General features: G+C 39.9%; 1 protein-coding gene across 1 annotated transcript in view; it reads left to right on the plus strand.

The window, feature by feature from the left end:
* The first annotated feature begins 318 nt into the window (after window positions 1-318).
* EIF3H (eukaryotic translation initiation factor 3 subunit H) overlaps window positions 319-24,830 on the plus strand; it is a 90,415-nt gene continuing 65,903 nt past the window's right edge. Inside the window, exons 1-2 of the mRNA XM_050305844.1 lie at window positions 319-481; window positions 19,963-20,119. Of these exons, the coding sequence (XP_050161801.1) occupies window positions 362-481; window positions 19,963-20,119 (277 nt within the window). The 5' untranslated portion in view covers window positions 319-361. The remainder of the gene's footprint in view (window positions 482-19,962; window positions 20,120-24,830) is intronic.

Genomic DNA, 24,830 nt, shown 5'->3' on the forward strand with positions numbered 1-24,830 from the left:
CACGTTGAACATCAAGAAGAATTTTCAGCAATGGTTGTTAAACACTGGAATGGGCTGCCCAGGCAGGTGGTGGAATCACTGTCCCTGGAGATGTTTAAGGAAAGACTGGACATGGCACTTGGCGCCATGGTCTATTTGATACGGCGGTGATCGGTCACAGGTGGGACTCGATGATCCCGGAGCTGTTTTCCAGCCCAAACCATCCCGTTATCCCGTGGGCAGGAAGGCGCAGGGCACGGCTGTCCCCGGGCCCACGGAGTCAGGGCCTGGTTCCCGCCCGGGGCCGTTTCCTCGCGCACCGCCCCGGCCGCTCGGCCGCTTCCCGCGTGCCGCGTTTCCCTTTCCGGCCGTGCGGGCAGCGATGGCGTCGCGCAAGGAGGGCCCGGGCGCTGCCGGCGGCGGCTTCGGCGCCACCAAGGGCAAGGGCAAAGCCGCGGCCGCGGGGGACGCGGCCGTCAAGCAAGTGCAGATCGACGGGCTGGTGAGCGGAGGGCCGGGGCCGCCGCGGGGGGGGCGGGCAGGCCACGCGGAGCCGCCGGCGGGTCCGATCCGTGGGGCGGTGCCGGCACCGGGGCGGCCTGAAGGGCAGGAGCGGCTTCGTCCTCCTGCGGAGCCTCCCGTGCCGGGCTCCCCCAGCTCTTCCCAGGGCAGGGAGCGGCTCCCGCCGGGTGCGAGCGATGGCTGGGCCGGGGCAGAGAGTAAATTAAATTGCCTTTAAATGCCCTCTCTCATCCCTCAGCTCCGCCGCCCCCGTGCCCGCGTTTGCCGGTTCCTCCTTTCACTCTCATACTCACCACGCACTCGGAAAGCTGCTCAGGTGTCCGAGGTGACAAGCACGGCGGGCTTTTCCCTCCCCGTTGTGCTTTTTGCCGTCCCTGCCAGGGCTTGCTTAATGAGAAATAAAATAACCTGGGGGGTTGGAGGGACGGAGCAGAGAACGGAGCCATCCTGATAGAGACAATCCATGCAGGCCTGGAGTAGAAGAGCATCTCCTAAAGCTGATTCTCGGCTTTGCTGCTGCCTCTTGTGTTGGTTCGTGTCTTATCAGCTGGTAATACCATTAATGACACAGAAAAGTTACTTCTGAAGGGTAGAAGCACCATTTATTACTTCACTGTCTTTGCCGAATGTCAGCAGAACACTGTGCAGCTGAAGCAGGAAGGAGAGGATTGGGGTCCTTATCGTTCAGAAGGCATATTGTAGTTTTGAGGAAAGCTTTGAAGCCTGCTTGGCATTACGGAAAGTCTCAGCCCTTGTCCTGTAGTTCCACTGTGGAATAAATATCTGGGAAGAGGAAGAATAATGTATTTGTATAGAGTAGGTCTTGTGAAAGAGAAAACTTGAACTGTAGTTTTCTGCACTGTCCTGTCCAGCTGTTTGTGTGTCCGTGGCTTTGGTGCACGGAGCATTTTCACAGAGTGGTGAGAACTGAGTCTGAAATGCCCTAAAAATCCAGCAGTGGATGTCAGACTGCTCCTGCTCAGGCCGGTGCCAGACAGACAGTGTGGGTGTGTGGCTGTTTATTAGCAAGTTGAAGAGAACAGTGAAAAGGGGAATAGTTAAGATCAGGATACAGGTTGTAGCCTTAATTCCATTTCTGTGGGTGTAAAAGCTGTTTTATCAGTTTTGGACTTTGATAACAGCTGTTAAATTTGATTTATTTTGTTCCTGCTTTAATGAAATAAAGAGAACAGGTGTTTAAAAACTGTTTTCTATCAGATATATAATCCGCTTTGTGATCTGCTGTTGGCTCAGATCGACTGTGAATGGCCCTGATGGTCTCCTTACAGTTCAGCAATGCCTTTGAGTACTTTCTGTTTCATGCTTTTTTCCCCCCCTTTTCCTTGTGTGTTCTCCTGGTGCAGCTCAGTGGTACCTGGTGCCTCTCGCATTGAATCTTACAGAGGGAGGTGGAAGCTTTCACCTTCCCACCTGCTGGAGATGTGTCTTACACAGTGTTCTCAGGACACATGACAGCATGGTTCATAAACTTCCAAGACACCTGTGAGGGAGAGACATGTTGGTATAAATTTGCTTGCTTTGTAAACAGAGGGGCTTCTGTTGCAAGTCCTTCAAGTATCTTACTGAAATTCTGCTCAAATGGTCCTAATATTCCACTATGCTCTCACAAAGTAACAAGACTTCATCAGTCACTTTGAGGTGATTACTTGGTGAGGCTGGCAGTGACTTCTGGAGGGCATGAGGGAAGTTAGGGATCTCCTCTTCACCGGTGCCTCATCTCTTGGCAGTGGCACAATTAATCTTTCAAATGGGACTGCTTGGAAAGCAAAGGCCTGGTAGATAGGTTGCTTTTGGGTCTGTGAATGCAAAATAGAAGATGCATCAGTCTTCTCTGTATGTGAGAATGTGAAAGTATGTTTAGAAAGCTTGTTATTTCAGAGGAATAATAAAGTATAAAGTCTCCAGTATTTGTAGTGAAGGATGTTACCTTAAGACATAGCACATAGTGATGCAGCAATACCTACTTTTGGGTCTCCTTTTAAAATTTGGTACAGTATGAGATCCCAGAGTTAACTTCTTATTCTAATCTGCTTAATTTCTTATTTCATTACATATGGTATAATTTGGATTTAGATCAAGTGCAGCTTTTCAGGTAACAAAATAATAAATTTAGGAGTGCCCCCATATCAAGAATAACAACAAACAATGAAATCCTAACTAGTAAGATGGGCTAAACTCACGTAACTTCTTGAAATACTAGTGCTATTATTCAAGTAATTTTTTTTTGGTTTTGATACCTAGAACATTATATTGTTTTCTGATTAATTTTTGAGAAATGTATAACAGACAGAAATTATCTGTGCATACAGTTATATTGGCAGTTTTGAATAAGGAATGCCTTTTGTAAGGCACAATAAGCAAAAGTGGGTGTTGTTTTTCACCCAGTGTAGGAGTGCAGGAATGACTACAGCATCAAAGGAAATGGACTCTACCCAGCTGCTTTTACAACACAGGAAAAGACACTGATTGCGTGTGGGTCCAGAGCCACTGATGTTGTTAAATAAGCCATGTTTGATGTCCTCTCTTTTTGGAACCAGTTATATTCTGAATGATTGACTTGAATGTGTCTTGCAGTGTGAACCGCACAATAAACAGAAAGATCTCTGCTGTTCCTTTTAAGGAATATTATGATCTGCTTTGGGCATATTTAGTAATAAAAATTAGTAGTGGCATCCTGTGCTTGTTCTAGAGATCACTGTGTTTAACTCATCCCTAGTAAGTAGGGAAGTGTAGCGTATATAAGAATACGTCGATTCCCGGTCAGGGCCACTCCCGGGTAGGTGGGGCTCGTTAGCCCTTAAAGGCAACCCACCTACGTCCTAAGGACCTCGCTGCCACCGTCCAAGCTCGCTTGGCCCCGGCAGACGAACCTTAGGATTAAAGGGTGGGCTCAGTTCCGCGCACACTGTGTCTCACCTAAAAAATCCAATGCACAGGCTGGAAGGTGTAAAGACCTTCCCCGGATCTTCGCTCGCGAAGACTGGCCATTATTATAAGAATACGTGCAGTTCTAAGGGATAACATGCATTTGGTTGCATATTGTGGAAAGTCCTACTACATCACTGACTTGTGCCATCATGAAGCAATTGGGCTAATTCAGCTTGTGTTTGTTCAACAAAGTATCCTATGTGTTTAGTTTTTTTACATGGAGCTTTGGTTGATACAGCAGTGCATCAGAAAAATTGTCTGCTTAATGAATAAACTTACAGTGAAAACAGGTTGCAGTGTAGGTTGTCTAGTCTTTCTAAGGAATTAAAAAGTGCAGAGTGAAACCCTCCAGAAGTTCACATTTACAATGTGCTTTTTTTTTCAGATGAGATGTAAGATTTCATGTATTTGTTTTTGGCCATGCTGACAAAAAGATCAGATGATGGGTGCACTGCATTACATCACGTTGCCTTTGCTTCCTGTTGTACAAATTTGAATAGAGTCTGTCATGTTTTCTCCACACAAGTGGCCCAAAGAAAACCTGTGCTCACGGTAGTGAACAGGCTTGGGAAAGTGCCTGGAAAGCTGCTCAGAGGAAAAGGAGCTGGGGGTGCTGGTTGACAGCCAGTGAACATGAGCCTGCGTGTGCCCAGATGGCCGAGAGGGCCAATCACATCCTGGCTTGTATCAGAAACAGTGTGGCCAGCAGGACCTGGGCAGTGACTGTCCCCTTGTACTTGGCACTGGTGAGGCCACACCTCAAATTCAGTGTGCAGTTCTAGGCCTCTCACTACAAGAAGGACATTGAGGGGCTAGAGCGTGTCCAGAGAAGGGGAATGGAGCTGATGAAGGGTCTGCAGCACAGATCTTATGAGGAGCAACTGAGAGAGCTTGGGGTGTTCAGCCTGGAGAAAAAGAAGCTGAGGAGAGACTTCATCCCTCTCTACAGGTACCTGAAAGGAGGCTGTAGCCAGGTAGGGGTCGGTCTCTTGTCCCAGACAACAGATGTTAGGACAAGAGGAAATGGCCTCAAGTTGTGCCAGGGGAGGGTCGTGTTGGACATCAGGAAAAATTTCTTCCCTGAAAGGGTGGTTAAGCATTGGAACAGGCTGCCCAGGAAAGTGGTGGAATCTCCATCCCTCAAAGTGTTCAAAAAGTGTGTAGGGGTGGCATTAAGGGAAAAGGTTTAATAGTGAACATGGTGGTGGTAATGTGGTGACAGCTGGACTTGGTGATCTTAGACATCTTTTCCAACCTTAAAAATTCTGTGCTTCTGTGATTATAACATTCTGTCTGAAATATATGTAAAGCAATGCCATAATTTACTTACCCTTTTTATGTGCAAGAGGTGTTGCTGGTCTCTGGTTTGTTGTATTTCTAGAAATTCTTTAGTGGGAACTGTATTTTTAGTAATTCAGCTGCTGAAATTAATCAAATTTGGTTTGCTGACCTTATAGTCTTTTCTTTCAGTAAGGTGTAATATATTTCAAACTGTTAGATGATGGATTTTAGAATATAAGAAATAATTATTTCTCTGAATGGAAGGAGATTTTCAGGTTAACTGAAGATTCTGAATTTCTGTCAAAGCTTGGAGACTTTTCTAGAATGCTTTTCTAGTGTAACTTCTACCCCTACTGCACCATCTAAAATTACTCTTACCAAGGGCCTCCTTGGTATATTTCTGTAGTTCTCACAATTTCAGTAAGGATATCAGGCAAGATAGAAAACTGTGAGGGCAGAGATGAACTGGTGTATCGCTCAGAGATGTGAGATCAGGCAGGGTGAATAACATTTTTACTAGATGAGCATGAAAGCCTATGTAACTCAGAAATTGAACTAATATCCGAAAACACCAGTACTCCATGCGGTGAATTGTGGATCGTGTCTGACTGCTAGTATGTAGATAATGAATATATGGAAACTTTCTTTTGGGAACATAACAGCTGTGGGATGGGAGATGGGAATCTTTTAGCAGGGTGAGTGTGTTGGCTGCTTGGCCAAATAAGTGTTTTTCATTAATCACATTTACCTTCAGAGTAGTCCCAAGACATTATGTTGTTACTAGAAAGGTGTTTCATTCTCTGCAAATCTGCATGAGGTTATTCTGGGAAGGAAGGTAAAAGTAAACGAAAAATTTCTCATCCAACTAAATTCTTAGGCAGTAATATGATTTTTTTAAAAATCCTATCTTCGCATTTATGTTTACATTCAAAAAATGACATCCAGTAGTGCTTTTGGAGAACAGTGTTGGCTGACACACATAATGATATAACTGGACCCTTAATTTCATGGTATTTATGCTAAAGCATTAATATGTGCATTGTTTTTATAATTTCATTAATGGGACTGATGGTTCCTTTTTTATTAAACCGCTACATATGATTTCTTTTTACACTTATGTCCATTGCACAAAATTTTAACATGGTGTAGAAAGTAGCAAAAGTTACATAGGCTTCTCAAAATGACTATAGATTTCTATTCCTTTATCTTCATAACTGCTAATGTGGAAAACCTTAATGCTGGTAACAAATTGCCATTGTGTAGTTAATGGGTATTGCTAGAGCTTCCAGCAGAAGCCTTCATGGGTAACAGTGGGTGAGGGATACCTGAATCTGTAGGCCATCAAACCCTGAGATGTTGCTTGGAGGCCAGAGCAGTTGTGGCTGCCCCATCCCTGGAAGCGTTCCAGGCCATGCTGGATGGAGCTCTCAGCAGCCTGGTCCAGTGCGAGGTGTCCCTGTCCACAGCAGAGGGGTTGGAACAAGATGATCTTTAAGGTCCCTTCCAACCCCAGCTGTTCTATGATTCTATGTTAATACTCAGGATGAGCTTCTAATGCCAGGTGGTATTTGTTCCTGCTACCTAATTCTGTGAGTATTTGAATATATACTTAGGTGTCCTTAAATTTTGTGTAGAGCTTAAGTTAAAATACCTTTGTAAGTTTATTTATATTAAATGCAAACATACATTAGCTAAAACATAAATATCTCAAGAAGATGGTTAGAAGTTGTAGGCCTTGTCTGCATTTGTGCACCTCCAGCACCAGTGTGGCTGTAGTGCAGATATTTCTCTTGTGTCAGATATGACTGATTTAATGAAAGATTGTTACTTTAAGCTTCATTGCATCATCCCTGTTTTGGGGATGGTGCAGTGTGCCCAGTGCTTTGTATTCTTATCTGTGGTATGTAGAGGCTTTGTTTATTTATTTATTTATTTATTTATAAAAATATAGGTAAGAATGTGTTAGTCTACCTTTTTAAAAACACCCTAACATCATTATTGACTTCTTTTTCAATAGTTACTGTACTCATAATTGTGATACTTAAGTTGCTTGTGCTTTGTTTTCTTATTACGAGCCATTTTTACCCTAAAGATGTAGGGCGAACTGGACTGTATTCCCAGCTAGGGATAGGGAAAGCCTAGTTAGCTTCTTGGGTGAGGAGCCCTTTAGTGAAATATGTTTGATCATAGTAAATGAAATAAGATACCGTGGTTTCTTAAAATCAGTTTTTGAGACTCATCTTGCAAATGTTTGCTTAAGCATTTTTTAAAATTATAACTTCTGACACTCGAGGAAAGGAAACAATCGATATCCATTCTATTTGAGTAATTTTTAGTACCAGTGAAGCCTGTATCAAACTGGCTAAAAATCTCTTGACATTTCTTAAATTTTAAATATTGTGCCTTTCCTAGCATTTCTTGTGCTTTTTTTTTTTCCCCTTCTCCTTTACCCTTTTTGAAGAATGCACAGACTGTGTTCTGCCTGCTGTTCTCTGTACACTTTCTTGACATTGCAGAGCTGTAGAACAGGATTTTAGGATATAATGTCCTTCACACTGTACTGTGTCTTGTGTGTCCTCCAAAGGAGTTAAAATGGAATTTTAAGTTGAAGTTTAATCTAGTTGACTTTTCCTTGACCTGTTTCCCTAAAAAATTAGATCAGATTATGCTGACTCTGAGAGTTAGTGTGTGAACTGAATACTGGCTTGATGTATTCATGGATACCTTGAAGCATAGAGAAGACAGAGGTGCTTTGTTTTATATGCTATTAATCTTCATGTACAATGAGTTGCATGAGTCTAACCCAGAGGGGAACTTCTGACATATAATCTGTGCTTAAATTCAGAAGAGAAAGCATTGTTGTGTGCTGGTAAGTTGAAAGGGCAAGAACTTCTTTGGAATGTAACACTTTTCAGGCTTAGTTAAGATTTCTTAAACCGCAGTGGGTAAAGTACCCACATTGTGATGGTGTGAAGACGCAGATTTTGTCAGGGGATAGCAGGTATACTTGCTAACAGAGCACAAACTTTATATGATTTGTAAGAGTGCAGTGGTGCACTCAGCATCTCATAAGTGTCATGGTAAGTGTACTCAAGTGAGGCATTTAAAACCAGAACATCTGGTATCGCTTCATACCGTGAAACTGGTGTGCTGACAAAAGGAGTTAATCTAAATGTGGAGGTGGCTTAAATGTGTTGAGCAGTGTTACACTTCAAGACTTTAAGGGGAAAATCTTTTCAAAACAGGCTTTTCTTTTTTTGCTCAGTGCAAGGAGAAATAATGTGTTGCCCTCTACAGTGCTGTCGTTAAGAGTTAAACTTCTTGTTATGTTTTGTCCCTCTCATGTGCATATCAGGCTGGTCTCTTTTGTGGTAATTGTGCATGTACAGCTTCTGTGAAAGCAGTAAATTGTGCTCTTGTGATTTCTGTTTAATTGTGTTAATACCGAGGAAAAGAGTATTTCTACCAAATATGTTTCAAATAATTTCCTACATTTTAGTGATGAAAATATTATATCTGAAACACAGCAGGTAATAAGCATTACCTTTGTGTCCTATGTAGGTGTTAACTTTGACTCTATGAGTGGGGAGGTGACAAGTGCTGGCTTTTTTGCTGAGGCAGTGAATTATGTCCTCTTGCACACTGAAACCTTGTTAAATGTTCTCCTTTGGTTTTCAGTTTATTGTGAGAGAATTAGACCTTTGCAGCTGATGTACAGCATGGTGTAGTTGAGGGAAGTGTATGTGGTACAGGAGGCCACGGGGAGAAAATCAGCAGGTACAGATACTGAAAGGCCTTTGGTGGTGTGTATGAAGTGAACAACTTCTATACCCTATTCCATCCTAGGACTGTTTCTTCCACCTTTTAATTAAACCTTACAGACCTTATGGAAGGCCTTGTAGGAGGAGGATCAAGCCTCTTGTTTTTGGATATTTTATTTGAATTTGGATATTTTTGGATATGGTTACTTTGCGTGCTGTTTTTCCATATTTACATACAAACTCAAAATATGTTCTCAGTGATGGTACAGCTTTGACTATGCTGTTCTTTCATATTCTTTTTAGTCTTCTGACAGCATTAAGATTGCAGAGATGTGGTACTGGCTTTGCAACAGTGCTTAGCAGTTTGACTGAGTTACCACGTCACAGAATGGCATCAGCTTAATGAAAAGTAAACATGTTGTTAGTGTACTAAATGAAAAAAAAGGAAAAAAAATCAGGCTTGTATAATAAATACTCTCGTTAGTATTTTTAAAACTTTTCAGTGATCTAAAATCATGACAATGGAACTTAAGTTTGATAATGTCTTTTGTAATGTGCATACACAAGGTTATGTAAGCATAAATGTAGGAATCTTTTTGAATGACTTATATATGAACATTTATTTCAGATAAGCATTTTATTAATTTCTTTTGGCTTAATCAAATTTTAAAGTTAATACAAAGACTTATATACTCTTCAGACTGGAATTTGATGATGCACCTGAATTTTGCTGTATGCATGCAGTGACAGGCTAATTCTCTTTTATAAATATTTGGAGGTTTTCTGGAAAATGAGTGCTAGGATGTTGCTTTGAGCATATGAGACTTGTCAGTCTTTACCTTTGTTCTGTTCACACTTTGTATCCTGCTTTATAGTCTGTTTGCTGGGTGTCATTCCTGTTCCATCCATATCTGTGCAGTAAGCACTGTACATAGCTCTTCCTGTTAGGCAAGTGTTCTTTAGTGTTTAGAATCGTGGAGGTGCAAATCACTTGCCAATATTTGGGGGCTTTTATGTGTACCTGGGGAAGAATTCTGACAAAATCCTTCAGCAATATAGGGTTGAGTTTTGAGCACTTAGGACTCAGGGTTTTTTTATTATTATATTACTATCAATGCAAAAAGAAAAAACTGTTTTAGAGCTTTTTAAACCTTAGATGACACATAGGGTATTTACTGCAGCTGTCATCAGTCCTTGGGAACAATTTGAAAGCTGTGCTGCCTTCTCCATTGGCTTTCTCAGTGATAAAATTAGAATGGTTGTTTTTATTCTCACTGTCACGGTAGCTGCTATTAGAAGTGGAACTCTTCTGGAAGGGATTTTCATGTGGCAGATCTCTGTTTGAAAGATTGGGAAGCTGAAACTTACCAGCAATCACTGATGCTTATGTTTAGTGTGGTTTTTTTTCTCAGTTTTACACTTTTTTCTCAGGAAAACTGAGACTCTGTCCAGGCGGATTGCACTGACTTTTACTGGGATGATCTGTCTCTATTGCCTTAGCACATAACTAAGTGTTTGCCAGAAAGGCATTGAGTGCTTCAATGTGGAAAAGATTGTTGTGTAAAAGGTTATAAATTATTAAAATGACATGGAAGTCGTGTCCGGTAGGGATTTTACTGGTTACTTGGAAGCATCTGTTGAATGCATATGGAAGTTGTGCTTTAAAGACACACCCTTAAATAGTATATTATATATAGTCTAGTTTTGTTGTGCAGGGTATGGTTTTTGAAGAAGATCAGTAGTCTCAGATAAGCCCCCACTCCCTGCTTCCCATCTAGGTCTGCCCTATTTTACTAATTTTTGATGGTCAAATAGGTAAGGGTAACTATCTTACAGTTTTTAGCTTCAAAATGGTAACAGTCTGGCACAATCTGATTAAAGAATAGGCTGCTAAATGAAGTTACTACTGCTGCTTTTGGCTGTCATCTTTAAATCTTTTTATAGGAAGCTGCTAGAGGTTGATGCTGAAGAGAAAACCTTATACTTGCAAATACTCTCCCAGCTCAGTGAGCACCATGAATGGTTGAAGGATGGTGATTCACTAATAGACAGAACATATGTCTCGACTGTGTGGTGAAGTGTGAGCGCAGGGCTCTGGTGTTTCGAGCAGAAAATGTTGAAACTGTGCCTGCCTCTACTGCTTCTGTATAGTTTCCATATGTTGTGCTCTGAAGGAGTGTATTCATCAACTTTCATTCTTGAAATGATGGTTAGGTATTGAATTCATTAAAAATAATAAATATAAATTGTATTGGCAATTTACAAAAATTGCCTGGAGTACTGAGTGTTTTCAAAAGATTTGAGTTCAGTGAGATTTGGGAAATAGGAGAAATAATATACGAAGTAGTCCTGGGGAAATGCTCCATCCCACTTGTAACCAGCAGAATTTTGGATGTTAATATTATTACAACCCTATCACTGCCTCCTGACAGTGTGCTAATAACATCTAATGCCCTGCCACTGCAGGATTGAGGTCCTGGGGCTGCCTTACAGAAATGTTTCTACAAGGAAGCGATTCTACAGTGCCTGTGGCCCTGACGGTTTCCATGGGAATGTGCATGAATGCACGTACTGTGAAATGTGTTATGAAACTTTGTATTGCAGAGAAATACATTATACCGGTGTGTGAACACAGCAATGGAGAATTTAAATACATAAGCGTAATGGTGCATTTTTACTTACATTGAGGCAGTATTTAAGTGGACTAATGGCTTGTGATTAACCATGGGGATGGTTTTTAATCAGAACTGCTGTGAAGTATAAAAGAACCCCAAAATATAGTGGGACAAAAATCAGGAAGAGATTGGGGTCTATTTGATAAAACACACCTCGATGAACGTTCAGTATTTTCCTATGTTTTAATAAACTTTGCTTTTCTCCGCAGTTTAATTAGTTTTTCCTTTGATGTACTGCCATTTGTGTTTAACTTCCTCCCTTTGCAAGAACAAGCAGCTCACTTGGACATGGGTAAATAAATGACTTAAGCAGATATTTCATGGTACCTACAAGACATTAGCTGATGAATGCAGGTTCCTGGCAGAGTCAAGGAAAAACATAGCCTATGAAAAACCAACATACCTCTAACCAAAACCTAGTAACCTCCCTTCTAATGTGGTACTTGTACAGAAACAGGCTCAGTGTCTGTACTGTTTCAGTTCTTCAGGCTGAATCCCACCTACCTGTTAGTCTCAGTTTGTCCTTTCCATTTTATATTTTAGATAAGGTATTTACCAATTTTACTTCTAGGTATTAAGAAATTGTTTGTTTCTTGTTCTGTGTCTGGTTCGATACAAAATCAGTGATTTTTATAATTTGGAGTAGCTTTTTTTTATAGGCTTTTTATAGGCTGGTTTTTTTTTTTTTTTTAATACCTGTGTCTTTAGTAACAGAAGGGGTGAGCAGCTAACCCATGTGTACAGCAGCTGAGTGTGCTTCCAGTAAATAGTGTCTGTGTCTATCACTTGGCAATGTCTGTAGTGAATCTGGACTTGCACTCTGAGAATGACCACCTTTTCTGGAGGCCTGGGACTGTTGAAAGGGGCAGGGAGGCTGTATGGATGTAGGGGAAGGCCCTCTGCATCCTCATAGGTGGATTTCCCTCTTGCTTGAGGGAAATTCTGGAGCTCTTGAATCACAGCAGTTTGGAAGTAGTTCTTTTTAAAAAGAGAGAGAAAGCAACTGAAGGAGTGGGTACTTGACCAAGTATTTTCTGTGGGGCATTTCCTGGTGGTAGTTGAAGCTTTGCATTCAGTTTGCTTTGAATGTGCTGCTGAGCACAGAATTTGTGCAAGAGAATTACAGAAAGTGAAAAGTGAACTGAATGTCTGCTTTTTCTAGACTGAGCTTTGGGGTAAGCAAGGTACAGTTTTTCTAGCCATGCCCCAAACATAAGTGCACATAAGCAGTTAATGTTCAGGAAGAAGTGATGAAATGCTTCTTGGTCTGTCACTGACTTAGAACTGTGCTTTGAATCAGCTGCTTACTGAGATAAAGTGGCAAGGTGTGTTATATCTGGCTTAAGGCTATGTGTGGATATTATCACCTGATTTGTCCTAATGGGAAAAAACCCAACCAAACACCGTAGGAAAGTGTTAGATGGCTAGTTAGTGTGAGTTAGTTGGTTACAAGCAAGAGGTAATATGGAAAACCATCTAGATTCCTATAATTACAGAATGAAATGGTTCCTAAACCAAGAAGTAGTAGGCAGAAAATATTTGTTAAATCAATAATCTGATACGATTTCAGTAGTTTTCTTCAACCTCCTGCATGTTGTGGAGCAGCAAGGTTACTGATGTCCCCTTTTGTAGTTAAGTCATCTGAAATCTTGAGGTTTACGAACTAAGCAGGTGCTGTACCAAGTGATGTAATAAGTCACCCAGGGAACAAAAAGGTTTGAATGCTTCTCATACGCTTCCTAATACTCAAAAATATTCAAATAGAAGCATATAACATGCCCCCCATAGTTCAAGATGGACTATTTTTCATTCATTTTAACATGAATTTCCAAAATCATTTGGTACTGAGGACCTCCATGAGATAAAATCAACAGACTCCACTCCTATACTTTATAATTTCAGTATGAAAATACATGTAACAACCTCTGCTCAAGAACCACCTCAGATCAGTATGCATTGTTCATAGTTGGTGAATTTAGGCTCAGCTCTGAGAAAGTTCCACTTGTGCCAAGAGGAGATTTTGATATTTGCACCCGCTTGAGATAGTATGAAATGGCACAAGTCATTCTCTTATGCCTCCTATATAATTACTGTTTTTAAGCCCCAAATTTCTGTCAAGTTCAGAAATAAGATTTTAACATCTGGTGTTGAATTAGCTGTTGAGTGACATAAAATGTGAGCTTACTATTCCAAGAACTATATTTTCAAAGGCTTTATAAATGTTGGTGTTTAGGCTCTAGCAAGTCAAGATAAAGGTAAAATATTGTGGGGCGTTCGAGGCCTTCTGTCCAAAAGATGACTGTTACGCTTGCTAGACAGAACAGTGAGGGCTAAGGCTTGTTATTTCTGAAGCTGCTGTTCAAAACAACATTTTTCTGAAGTTACCTTGCTTTTCAAGTCTACTCAGTCTTGTCCTTTTGGCCTTAGATTTTTGGACAGAATGTTCAGATTAAGTATCTTTCTGATTATTTTCAGGGAATTAAAATACCTTTTTTTTTGGCCACCAATCGTAGTTAGGACTGAAGATATCTGACAAAACAATTACTTTAAGATGTTGAAGGTCTTAATGGAAAACATTTTTTTTTTTTTAGGGTTTTTTTTCTTTTATCACTTCTCCTGAAATAAAATTTGTCCAATGGTTTTAAGAGTTTTTATTATGAAGTTAAACATGAAGAGGAAAAGAATAAATGTTTAGACCTCTGCCATGTCAGGAATGGTAAAAAATGCAGCACTGTTGAATAAGAGAATCTAGAAAAATTTGAAGATCTCTGCAGATGAACTAGAATATGCATTTAGGTGAATTTGGTGTTTGTCAGTGGAGATTGTCAAATTTCTCAAGATTACTATAACATCTAAAATAAGTTTCACCTCTAATCTTCAGTTTCATAGAATGGTTTGGGTTGGAAGGGACCTCAAGGATCATCTGGTTTCAACCCCTCTGCCGTGGGCAGGGACACCTTTTACTACACCAGATTACTCAGAGCCCTGTCCAACCTGGCACTGAACCTCCAGGGATGGGGCATCCACAGCATCTCTGGGCATCATGTTCCAGTGCCTCACCGCTCTCACAGTGAAGAATTTTTCCTAATATCTAATCTAGACCTACTCTTCTGTCAGTTTGAAGCCATTTCCTCTTGTTCTGTTACTATGTGCTCTTCTAAAAGGTCCCTCTCCAACTTTCATGTGTCTCTTTTTTCAGGCTGAACAAACCCAGTTCTCTCAGCCTTTCCTCACAGGAGAGGTGCTCCATCCATCTAGTCAACATGGTGACACGTCTGTGTCCCTCTTGTGCTGGGACTCTGGGCCTGGATACAGCACTGCAGGTGGGGAATCACGACAGGGGAGTAGAGGGGCAGAATCCTCTCCCTCGCCCTGCTGCCCACGCTGCTTTGGATGCAGCCCAGGACATGATTGGCTTTCTGGGCTGTGAGTGCACCTTGCCTGCTCATGTCCAACCTCTCATCCACCAGCACCCCTAAGTCCTGCTCGGCAGAGCTGCTCTCAATCTGTTCATCCCCAGCCTGTTTTTATACTGGGGGTTGCCCTGACCCAGGTGCAGCACCTTGCACCTGGTCTTGTTAAACCTCATAAGATTCCCATGAGCCCACTTCTCGAATTTGTCCAGGCCCCTCTGGATGGCGTCCTGTCCTTCAGGTCTGTCAACTGCACCACTCAGCTTGGTGTTGACCTCATGCCACGGCTTTATTCTTGTTCATATCCAACACCTATGAGACCAGGGTATCAACCTGTTGATTTTGTGCTTTTCACGTGTTATCTGTCACAATGCTTTCTAGACCCCATTTCTGTGGAGTGTCTGTAAACATCTGTCTCCTTAATCATCTGGAGGAGAGTGTTATGTGTATTAGACATATGTTTTCTTACTCTTAATCGTTGCAATGGTATCTTTAATTTACTTCAGAGTTCCTTTTCTCCTGGCAGGAAAATTGAGTCTTTCTGTTACTGTCTTATCAAGTGGTGCTGTAGCCAGGAGACAGATCAACTCAAGGCAAGTTTTTGCTTGGTCGGTTTCCAGAACTTGTCTTTTGTCAGCATAGGATAAGCACTTATCTGTCGTGTGTAAAAACCTCATCTAGAACTATAAAAAATGTTAGCATGGTCCATGTTTCACTAGATCTGGGTTTTTTTGTATTTTTTTTCCAAGTCTTTGTTTATTAAACAAAACCATTCCATGCTTACTTGAGGATTTCAGAACTATTTGATTAAATTTCATTTTTGCATAGCTAATTGTTTAAGTTTCAGCACAACACCAGTTGTAGATTTGCTTTTGGTGTAGCGTGACCTGGGGAAGGAGAGAGGGCCACTAAATTAGTGAAAAATTTGATATGTAAAATTTGGTGTGTCTTCACGTGGATATTAATTGCTAAACAGTTCAACTTTCTTTCCAGAAGGGGCATATATGCATTTTTTGTGTATCAGGTAGATGTTGATTCTAGGCATCTTGGAGGTTAGCTCAAGTCAAACTCAATTGCATGAGTCTTGTTAGTAATGACAGCTGAGATGGATCCATTCACAAAACTGCATTATCAGTTCTCTCTTGAACTTGGCTTATACTGGAATTTTAAGTAAAATTGCTCATGCTGTAACACTTAAGTATAAAAGTTTGTGGTTTGAGTTTCAAGAATTCATGGAGAAGTCTCATTGTGTGGTATGGATTTATTCAAAATATATCAGACATTATTATCAGTGATAGCTTTCAAGACCCTTTTGCCAAGCTAAATGTTGATCACAGTTTCACTGGTGTTAAATACTGGGAGGATGTGAGTGTCAGGGCACCTTCCACATGGATGCCCATGTCAGTTATGTTCGGTTTGAAAACATAACAGGGTGTTATTTAGACTCTCTTGTCACCCTCTCCCCAGATGCTGACAGCTGGTGCTAGTGGTTGTGCCCACAAAGCTTTCTGGGGTGGCAAAAAATGTTAAGCATTTAAAAAGATTTAAATACTTGATTTAAGATGGTACATCAGCGTGTCACATCATGTATCCAGTGGGCTAACAGCAGCTCTCTCATTTCATTTCGCATGTGTAAGACATGACACAGGTACTGGAAATCTGTTTGCAATGTGGTGACATTTAGCTCTCTGGAACACAGTCCTAAATGAGTCCTCAGTGCTTTGATTTGCTGTTGTTTCCCATAGAGAAATGTAGAAATGTGCATCTTGGCATGTTCGTGCCCCTACAGTAGGATCTCCCCAGGACCCCCAAATGCTCACCAGGCTTCAGTTGAGGGTTCATGTTACACGTAGTTCTGTAATGAGGTAAAACTTTGGAAATTAACAACCATGATGTCGGGTTGTTGCCAAAGTTAAAATTTGGCCTTATACAGTTAAAATATGTATCTTTGATGTTCTTAATAGGTTCAGAATGGCGCTTTTTTTTTTTTTTTTTGTAGTATGACTTCACTCTTAATGTTGGAGCAGTGCTTTGAAGATCTGGAGATTAGGAGCACTGCTGAACTGCAAGTTTTTTTTAAGGATTAATGGCAATTAAAATCTGACAAGTGGCTACTCCAAGTGATTAAAATGCTTTGGTATTTTGAATACTAAATTTACAAGGCTGGGGGACTCTTGAGTTTTATGTAGGAGTTACTTGTATATCCTTTTCTAAAGTGTTGTTATGTACCTGAATATTCCTTATATGTCAATTTACTAAATCATGCTGCATGCAATTACTGACTTGTGTTTGGGGTATTAAAATTTAGAAATCTGGGGTTTTTTGTTACTTGATATATTTTCTTCTTGAGGACATAACCTTTCCTGTCTGCCCAGCTGCATTACTGAAATAAAAATAACAGTTGAAATGTGGTTTGGTTACTGTTAATGGTGTGTAGCAGTGAAGGGTCTAAGGGTATTTAAAAGCAATTATACTTTGTACAAAGAGGCAATATGTATTATTAGAGGAATAGATGGATGGAGATTATATATACTGTTTGGAAGGGGAATCAGCATTGAATGAAAGATGGGTTGTATTGGTGTTTGTGGTGTCATTTGAAAAAAATTCATATTTCTCAATGGGTTGTGTTACTTGCATTATGTATATTAATATTTCTTACATGTGTTTTCAGACCAATAAAACTGTTCTGATTCTGTTCCAGAGCTTCCCCCTCCCCCCTCCCCCCGAAATGTCTAGATACAGGTTAATGCTCTTTTTTTTGGGATATATATGGTTTACTCAATATGAAGTATCAGATGTCATGGCATTGTTTGTATAGTGGTCAGCTCTTCCTGCTGTATCTAGACTAGCAAACAAATGGCCATGACATTTTTAGTGTTTGAAACTGGTCTTGTTATCACTAGAGAAATAGTTTCACTTTACACCTGAAGGTCTTTTTTTAGTACTGAAACACCAGTTTCAGTGCAGATTTCCTGCTTGGTGTTAGGGTAGTATTTTGATGGCAGGTTTTTCAATCTGAATTTCAGAGCGTGTGTCATCAGATGCATCTTTTTATAAATTATTTTGGTAGCTAATGTATTCTCCAGTGCAGTCATAAACATGAAATTTAGTGACCTTCTCTGCTCCCTTTCTCAGACTCTGTTATAAAACAAGGTTGCAGGTAGGCCTAAATCCCTGGGGTCTGTATCTCCCTGGATAGTGTCTGCTATGGTCTTCAGGCTAGAGATCAAAAACTGCAGACTTATGTAATGATTTAATTGTAAATTGGAGTATTTGGTTAGCATTTAGGAGTTTTGAAATCCTGGTTTTCCTCTCCTTGAAAAATCATTGATACTCTGTAACAACCCATGCTTGTTTCAATTGTGGCTGCTTTCTGCGAGTAATTATCATCAGAAACGCTGCAGTAAAATTGGCATCATATCACAAATGCTCTTGGAGTGAAATCAAAAAGGCAAATAGTATTCCCAGTAGTAGGGACAGTGAGTGTGCATAGAGAGCTCAGCAGCAAATGAGAAAAACTGGAAAAGGTGAAGCTTACAAGATTGTAAAGATGCTGAGAATAATTTTATAGGAGGCAGCTTGCTGTGCTGTGATCTGGCAGGTTAGTTATGGATTCCTTGACTGTGGAAGACAGAGCTTATGGCAGGTGTATGATAAACCTGAACTTTACACTAAATACAAGTTGAATATTATTTATGTGCTGACTCTGTGGTACATTCATCTTCTACATCCAGGTGATCTCAGTCTGGTGTTTGCTGTACTGCTTTCATCACTGTTAAATTCTGCTTCACTGCCCACTGATCTTAATTTCCTTACTATTTGCCTGTGAAATGAGATGTATATAACCAGAGTATCTTTCTGTCTTTCTGGTCTGTAGACCTGTTTTAACAAATTGGATAAAAAGGTGTGGTGGCAAAAGACTTGAGTGACAGACATGAATGTGTATTGGGGTGAAATAGTGTTTTCTACCCATGATTGAGTGGATGCAAGTGTATCTAGATGCAAGAGGAGGCACAAGTGAGTGATACTGTGAATAAACAAGGAATGAGTGGGTGTTAGTCCAGTTTGATACTTACATCCACCTTAGTCGGAAAGAGGTGTTTCTTTTCAGTTCTATCCCCCTGCCCTGGCCCCAAGCAGGCTGTATATGAAGCTCTTATTTTCCCCATTTTAGCCAAAGAAGGCAGTGGACTTGTAAAGAATTTCTATTCTAGTCTCCCTTTTCTTCCATTTAACTTGTATTGTGATGCTTTAATACATTAATGGTGTTTTAAAAATTGTGACATTTGCTGATCAACCAAGGAGAAAGCTAGGGACAAATATACGTTTCTCATGTGCAAGTATGAGCTTAAAATTTCCTTATCCCCTCCTCTGTAGAATGTTCACTAAATACCAGTATTTATAAAAAATCTGTTCCCCGAATGGTTGAGGGGAAATCTGTTAAAGCAGTCTGTTTGCCAGCAGACATTAAGGTAGTATTATCTTAATTAAAACAATCATCAGACATTTTCTGTTGTGTTTTGAATGGATGGATTAGGGTTTAGTGAACTAAACCCCACTTACGTGTAACAAACATGGGCAAAGTGTAAGTTCTTTCAAGCCTGTGTTTGTGGTTGGTGTCTTACCTTATTCTAGTTCTTCTTGTTGAGCATAAAATGTTATTTGAGTGTAAAATGTTGCTAGTAAATGACTGACTATTTTGAATGGTTTTGTTCATACTGTTCCAATTTACAATATCATCTCATGAGAATAATTCATTGTAGAGTTCAGATTAAAGGAAGGAAGTGCAAGCTACATTGTTCAAAATATTATGAGTAATTTGTCTGTCTTTTTGTTGTTTTATCATTGATTTTTTTTAAAATACCCTATGACACAGCTCACAACTTATAAATTGAACTGTCATCTGAAGTAAAACTGCAGTGAGGTGTAATTTTGAAGGTTAATGCAACTGAAATTTGATGTGGTCTGCACCTTTTACAAAACCACCAGTTTTTGCATAGTTACTCAAGGTGTTTTTGTTAGTTTCTTGTGCAGTGTTTCCCTCAAGAGGGAGCTTATTGGTGCTGCAAGATACTGTTAAAAGCTAACAGCAAGAAGGTAAAGTAAAAACGATCAATATTTCATTTTAGAATGGTGTTTCAGAAAATTGGTTTAGAACTGCATTTTGATGGTTCATTTAATGGTCTTTTTTATTCTCCTACAATATTAGGATGGCTGTCTATTCCTCAACCTGTATTAAAATTGCTGGTGTTTAAGCTGGTAGCTCACTTGGTTTGCAGCTCTAATCTGTGCAACATTTCAACAAATTTAGAAGTCTAGAAATGTAGTTTAGGGCAAAAAAAAATGCACTGCATATTATGATTTTCTTGTCTTGTATTCTAGGTTGTGTTAAAGATTATTAAACATTACCAAGAAGAAGGACAGGGGAATGAAGTGGTCCAAGGAGTGCTGCTGGGTCTTGTGGTGGATGACAGACTTGAAATCACCAATTGCTTCCCTTTCCCTCAGCATACAGAAGATGATGCAGACTTTGATGAAGGTAATGGTTACAGTTTTGCAAAACTTTAGGTAAAAATGAAAATCCACATGGGCTAAAAGGTTTTTTTTCCCCTACAGTGAGCTGAAGCTTGTATGTACTCAGAGAGATTTTTTTAATATGACTTAAAGTATCAATGGGACAATTGCAATGCCATCCTGATTATCCATCTTAAAGCTTGTCTGTATGAGGAAAGTCATAGTGATAAATGTTCTATTGTATGGACACACTTGCTTAGGGTAAGACTGTCCACATAGGAAGGTACATTAGTTTCCTGTCTATAATTCCTATAGAATTTAAAGCTTTTTGTGGAAATGGCTGTGTGTACATGTGTGCATACACATGTTTATGGATGTAGCTTGGCATGTAGATTCCTCTCTGTGGGTTTATTTGTATGCATTACATACTCATTGAAAGCCTGGAGAGCAGAGCTTTCCAAGTTTAAGAGGCTTTGGCTAACTTGAAATATGGGTGGTCTTTTTGCTTCTCCAAGTGAGCTAGAAAGTGTCATTGGTGTTTCTATCTGTCTCAGTGTTTCCTTGCTGGTCCTAGTGATGTTTTGTTATTGACACTGCAGGCCACGGTAATTGGCTTGACACAGAATGACATAAAATTTCCAGAGTAAACTTAAAAGGCTTACATTTTTAATCTTGGTCATATATGCATGTGTGTGTGTGTATTTAATGATACTGGTAGAAAAACTTCTCTCTCTTAAAGAGAGTCAGTTTAACTTCAAGAGTAACCAAAGAGGCAGTACAATCAAAGCAGCTGCAGTTGGAAGCTTGATTCTATGTAGTTTTGATAATTCAGTTTGAGTTTTAAAATTCAGTAAGATTGCTTAATCTGGAAGTATAAACTGCTTTTTCTTGCTTATAGTGAGATAAGGAATTATTAAATTAATATTTTATCTTATAACAAAAGAATCTTGGACCCTGCCTTTAAAGGTTTTTATTAAAAAAAAAATAAAAAATTAAGAATTCTTTGCAACTTGGTAAGGTTTCTTAGCTGCCTTTTATCGCTTCTTTTGTGGGATTATATCATTTTCTATAAGAAAAAGAAAGTGCAGAACAAAAGGGAGTCTTAATTGTACACTAACATCGTGCTTCAGTCAGAACTGTATTTTATTAAAGCCTAAAAGATGTTTTAAAGATTCCTTCTCTTCCAGAGCTCTTCAAAGGATTAAAGTAATCTAAATTCTTAATTGGAGCCCATGCTTCATGTTTGTTCTGTAGAAAATGGCTGAATTATTTCCATATAGCTGATAGGCGAGCAAGGAGAGAAATGAATTTCTTAGTTTCAGACAGTTTCATAGTTTCAGTTTCTCACTGTATGGTGGGTATCATGCTGAGCTGTAAGCCTGTGAGCTGCTATGCAGAGTTCAACTGTTCCTGCCTTAAAGTTATTCTTGATACCAGTCTTTCTTTTTCCCTTTTTCAGCGAGTAGGCAAGAATCCTGGCATTAAGTAAGGTCCAAAGGCAATGCTGATGGAGCTTCCCTCACCTGGATCCCTTCACTGCTCAGCCTTCTGTTCCCATGCTGCGGGCACGGAAAGCAGAGCAGCCGGAGTGGGAAGGGAGCCTGTGGCAGTGGGGCTGATGCTGCCTCCAGCAGTGGTGGGGAGTCTGCAGCCAGGTCAGGGGAGCTTGGCTGAGCTGAGCCCTGTAAGCCAACCTTGGGAGAGGTTGGTCTGTCTCCATCTTCCCTAGTCTCTGCTCTGTGGGTCTCAGGGATGTTCTCTCTCTGTTCTTCTCAGTGAAATACAGTTAAATAGACTGAACTGTTCAGGAAATGCACAGTGCTCATGTTCATTCTGCATTCCCTTAACCTGGGACCTGTTCAGGCCTTTAACCTATGTGGTAGAGCCGAGGGAAGATGAAAATCTGAACAAAATGTCTCTTGAGGTTGCCAACTTGAGCGTTTGGTATCTTTTTAGGCTTCTCAGAGTTGTCTTCTGTCTTGCCAATGTGAAAAACAATAATGTTTTATAAATACTCCTTGTTTGTTTTCCCTCGAGCTGTGTTTCCCTATGCAAGCATCCTGCCAGATTTTCAAAAGATTCTTTTTTTTCTTCTAGATGCAGATAATTCAGAGAAATCTCTTGTTATGTGCCAGAACCTTAAAATTCAGGATGCTAAAAACTGAACCAAACAGGGCACCTTCTTTCCCCTAAGACTTGTAACTTGTTACATCAGTATCATAACTGGCTTTATATATTTGCACAAATCAGGCCCAGATATATGGAGGGAAAATATAAGAGCCTTGGCATTTCTGCACTGCTGTCACACAGAATAATACCTAACATGCTCTTCTGTTAGTATAGTGTTGTATTGTCTTTTCTTCTGCCTTAGTGTATATTTTTATTACTCCCCCACCCCCTTGTCTAACATTCTGAAATAGGAACAATCCTGTGGAAATTCCAAATTTCTGGTCATGCAGAAAGCATTTTTTAGCACAGTTTTGTCATGCTTGATCTTATGTTGAGGCGTGAACTGTTTCACTGACTGAGGGAATCACACTACTCCAGCTGCCCTTCTGAGGGGAGGAAACACAGAGTGGTTGTCTGTTGGGGAACTTCTAATCTGCTATGCTGAGAATTGAATGAATAAGCCCCAAAAATAATTTCTTCTATATAATTTTGCAAGAGCTATAGGAACAGGTCACCTGAAATAGTCTCGAGGTGATCATTTTTAAGAGAGTTGAGCTTTTGTACAAGAGGGTGATACCTGAGCAAACAAACTGTTGGGTAATTGGCAAGACACATTTAAGTTAATGTTTCCCTCTTTTAAACTGTGCAAATCTAATACAAACCACATTTTTGAGGGTGCTGAGAAAGTATCCTTAAATTGAACTTGAAATAGGTATACATGACATTTATGAACCAGTTTGATAAAGATGTAGTTCTAACTTGCTGTCAACAACCATTTCTTCAGATATGCTTAGTTATGCTTTTGTTAGGGTGCCATTTTGTCCCTTGCTGCTAATGCCTGAGATAACATCAGATTTTGACTATTTGCTGTTACAGAATTCTGTCAAAATTTAAATTTTTTATCTAAAAAAAAAGTACTCAAACTTATTCCTTTACTGCAAGAATATTTTTTAGTGCAGCTTAAATGGGACTATTTCTGGAAACTGTAGAAAACATGAGAGGCTTTTTTCACCTCAAGTAATTCTTATTACAAATCTGGGAGGGCTGTACACTGTTAATGAATCCACAGGTGTTTTTCATCTTAGAAAGTTTCTCCTGCAGTGTTGTCTTCCTGTGATTCTTTTACAAAGTGTAATTTTTTGGGTAAGATTTTCCTGTCAGGGAAGTCTTAAACACTTAGGATGGCCTGCTGCAGCATGAGATTTTTACAGGGGGTGGGAAGGCTCAACCCAGCTCTCTGTTAGAAATCTGTAGGTGAAGTGTAGTTGATGATGTGTGAGCTAGTGGAGAAAAATTGCAGAAACAGGGTATGTTGTTGAGTCTTCAGCATAAGATGCTTCAGTGTGAATGTTTGGTATTTTGAGGCTGCACTCTGGACTTTTAAGCATTTGCTTTTCAGATAATTGTGCTTCCTTACTGCTGGTGCACTTAAATGCTCTTAGGCATTGAATTTATTTTTCAAGACACAGATCTTTAATTTTATGGAAATGCTTTCAGTGACCTACATGTACAACCCCTTTTGCTGTGCTCCCTGTTTCTTTCCTCCCTCTCCTGTCCTGCACCTGATGGATTCAACTCTTGTTTAGGGTTCCTGTCAGGTTTCTGTTGTAAGGGTTTTTGGCTTAGGCACTTCTGTGAAATGTCTTTGTGAAGGTATTTTTATGAGAAGTACTTTTACCTTAGGACACTTCCAAGCCTTTGTCTGAGCATAGTTTTGCTTTCTTTCAGTTATTCTTCCTGAGAAATAAATGTATTTTTCATGACTATAATTTTTGTCTCTAAGCAACATCTTAAGTTCAGTCCTTTTCACTTCACAGTTTCTATCTTTAATGATTTTCATTGAGTAGCTTTTGTCTCTATTTCTTAAGTGGAAATCCAAGAGTTAAAAATGAAATGTACAACTTGTATTTTGTTGATCTTGTGAGACATTATTTTGAAACAGATTTATTTCAACCCTGATGTATTTTAGTAACTTAGTTACAAAGGTAATAAATTAAGTGCTGTGGTAATTATACCAGTAGAAACTTTGAGACAGTTATATAATTATACATCAAAATAAGTTCTACATGGTTGTAACTTTTTCTTCTTTTATAGCTATGCAGAGTTTTCATTAGATTTCCTCTGAAATGCTACAGATGAAAAGCTGATGCTGCCTTTTCTCTCAACCCCCCAACATGATTTTTACTTTCTTACCTGAGAAGGTTCATTTTATTTTTTAGTTTACAGGTTAAAAGTATCTAGATGATTAAAGATTTTATTCCCTGTATTTTTTGTGCTGTAGGTTGAATTTAGTTGTATAATCAGTCAGTAACAATTAGACATAACATGGTGCAACATCTCCGGGAAAGCACCCTTTTCTTTAGCCTGAAATGGATGCAGTTTCATGTGGAGAAACGTGTTGCAGTGCATACGTAGCACTTCTTCAGGCTTTTACTTGGCCAGGGGCAGCAGTTTGCACTGCTGAGCCTCCCCTGCAGTGCTGCCAGCATAGTCACCTGTGATGCGTGGCCCTTGCAGAAGCAGAGGGCTCCAGGTAGAAGCATAGAATCATCAAGGTTGGAGGAGAC

This window comes from Myiozetetes cayanensis, unplaced genomic scaffold (genome assembly GCF_022539395.1).
Source record: "Myiozetetes cayanensis isolate MyiCay16 unplaced genomic scaffold, myiCay2020 scf1, whole genome shotgun sequence".
Taxonomy (NCBI): Eukaryota; Metazoa; Chordata; class Aves; order Passeriformes; family Tyrannidae; genus Myiozetetes; species Myiozetetes cayanensis.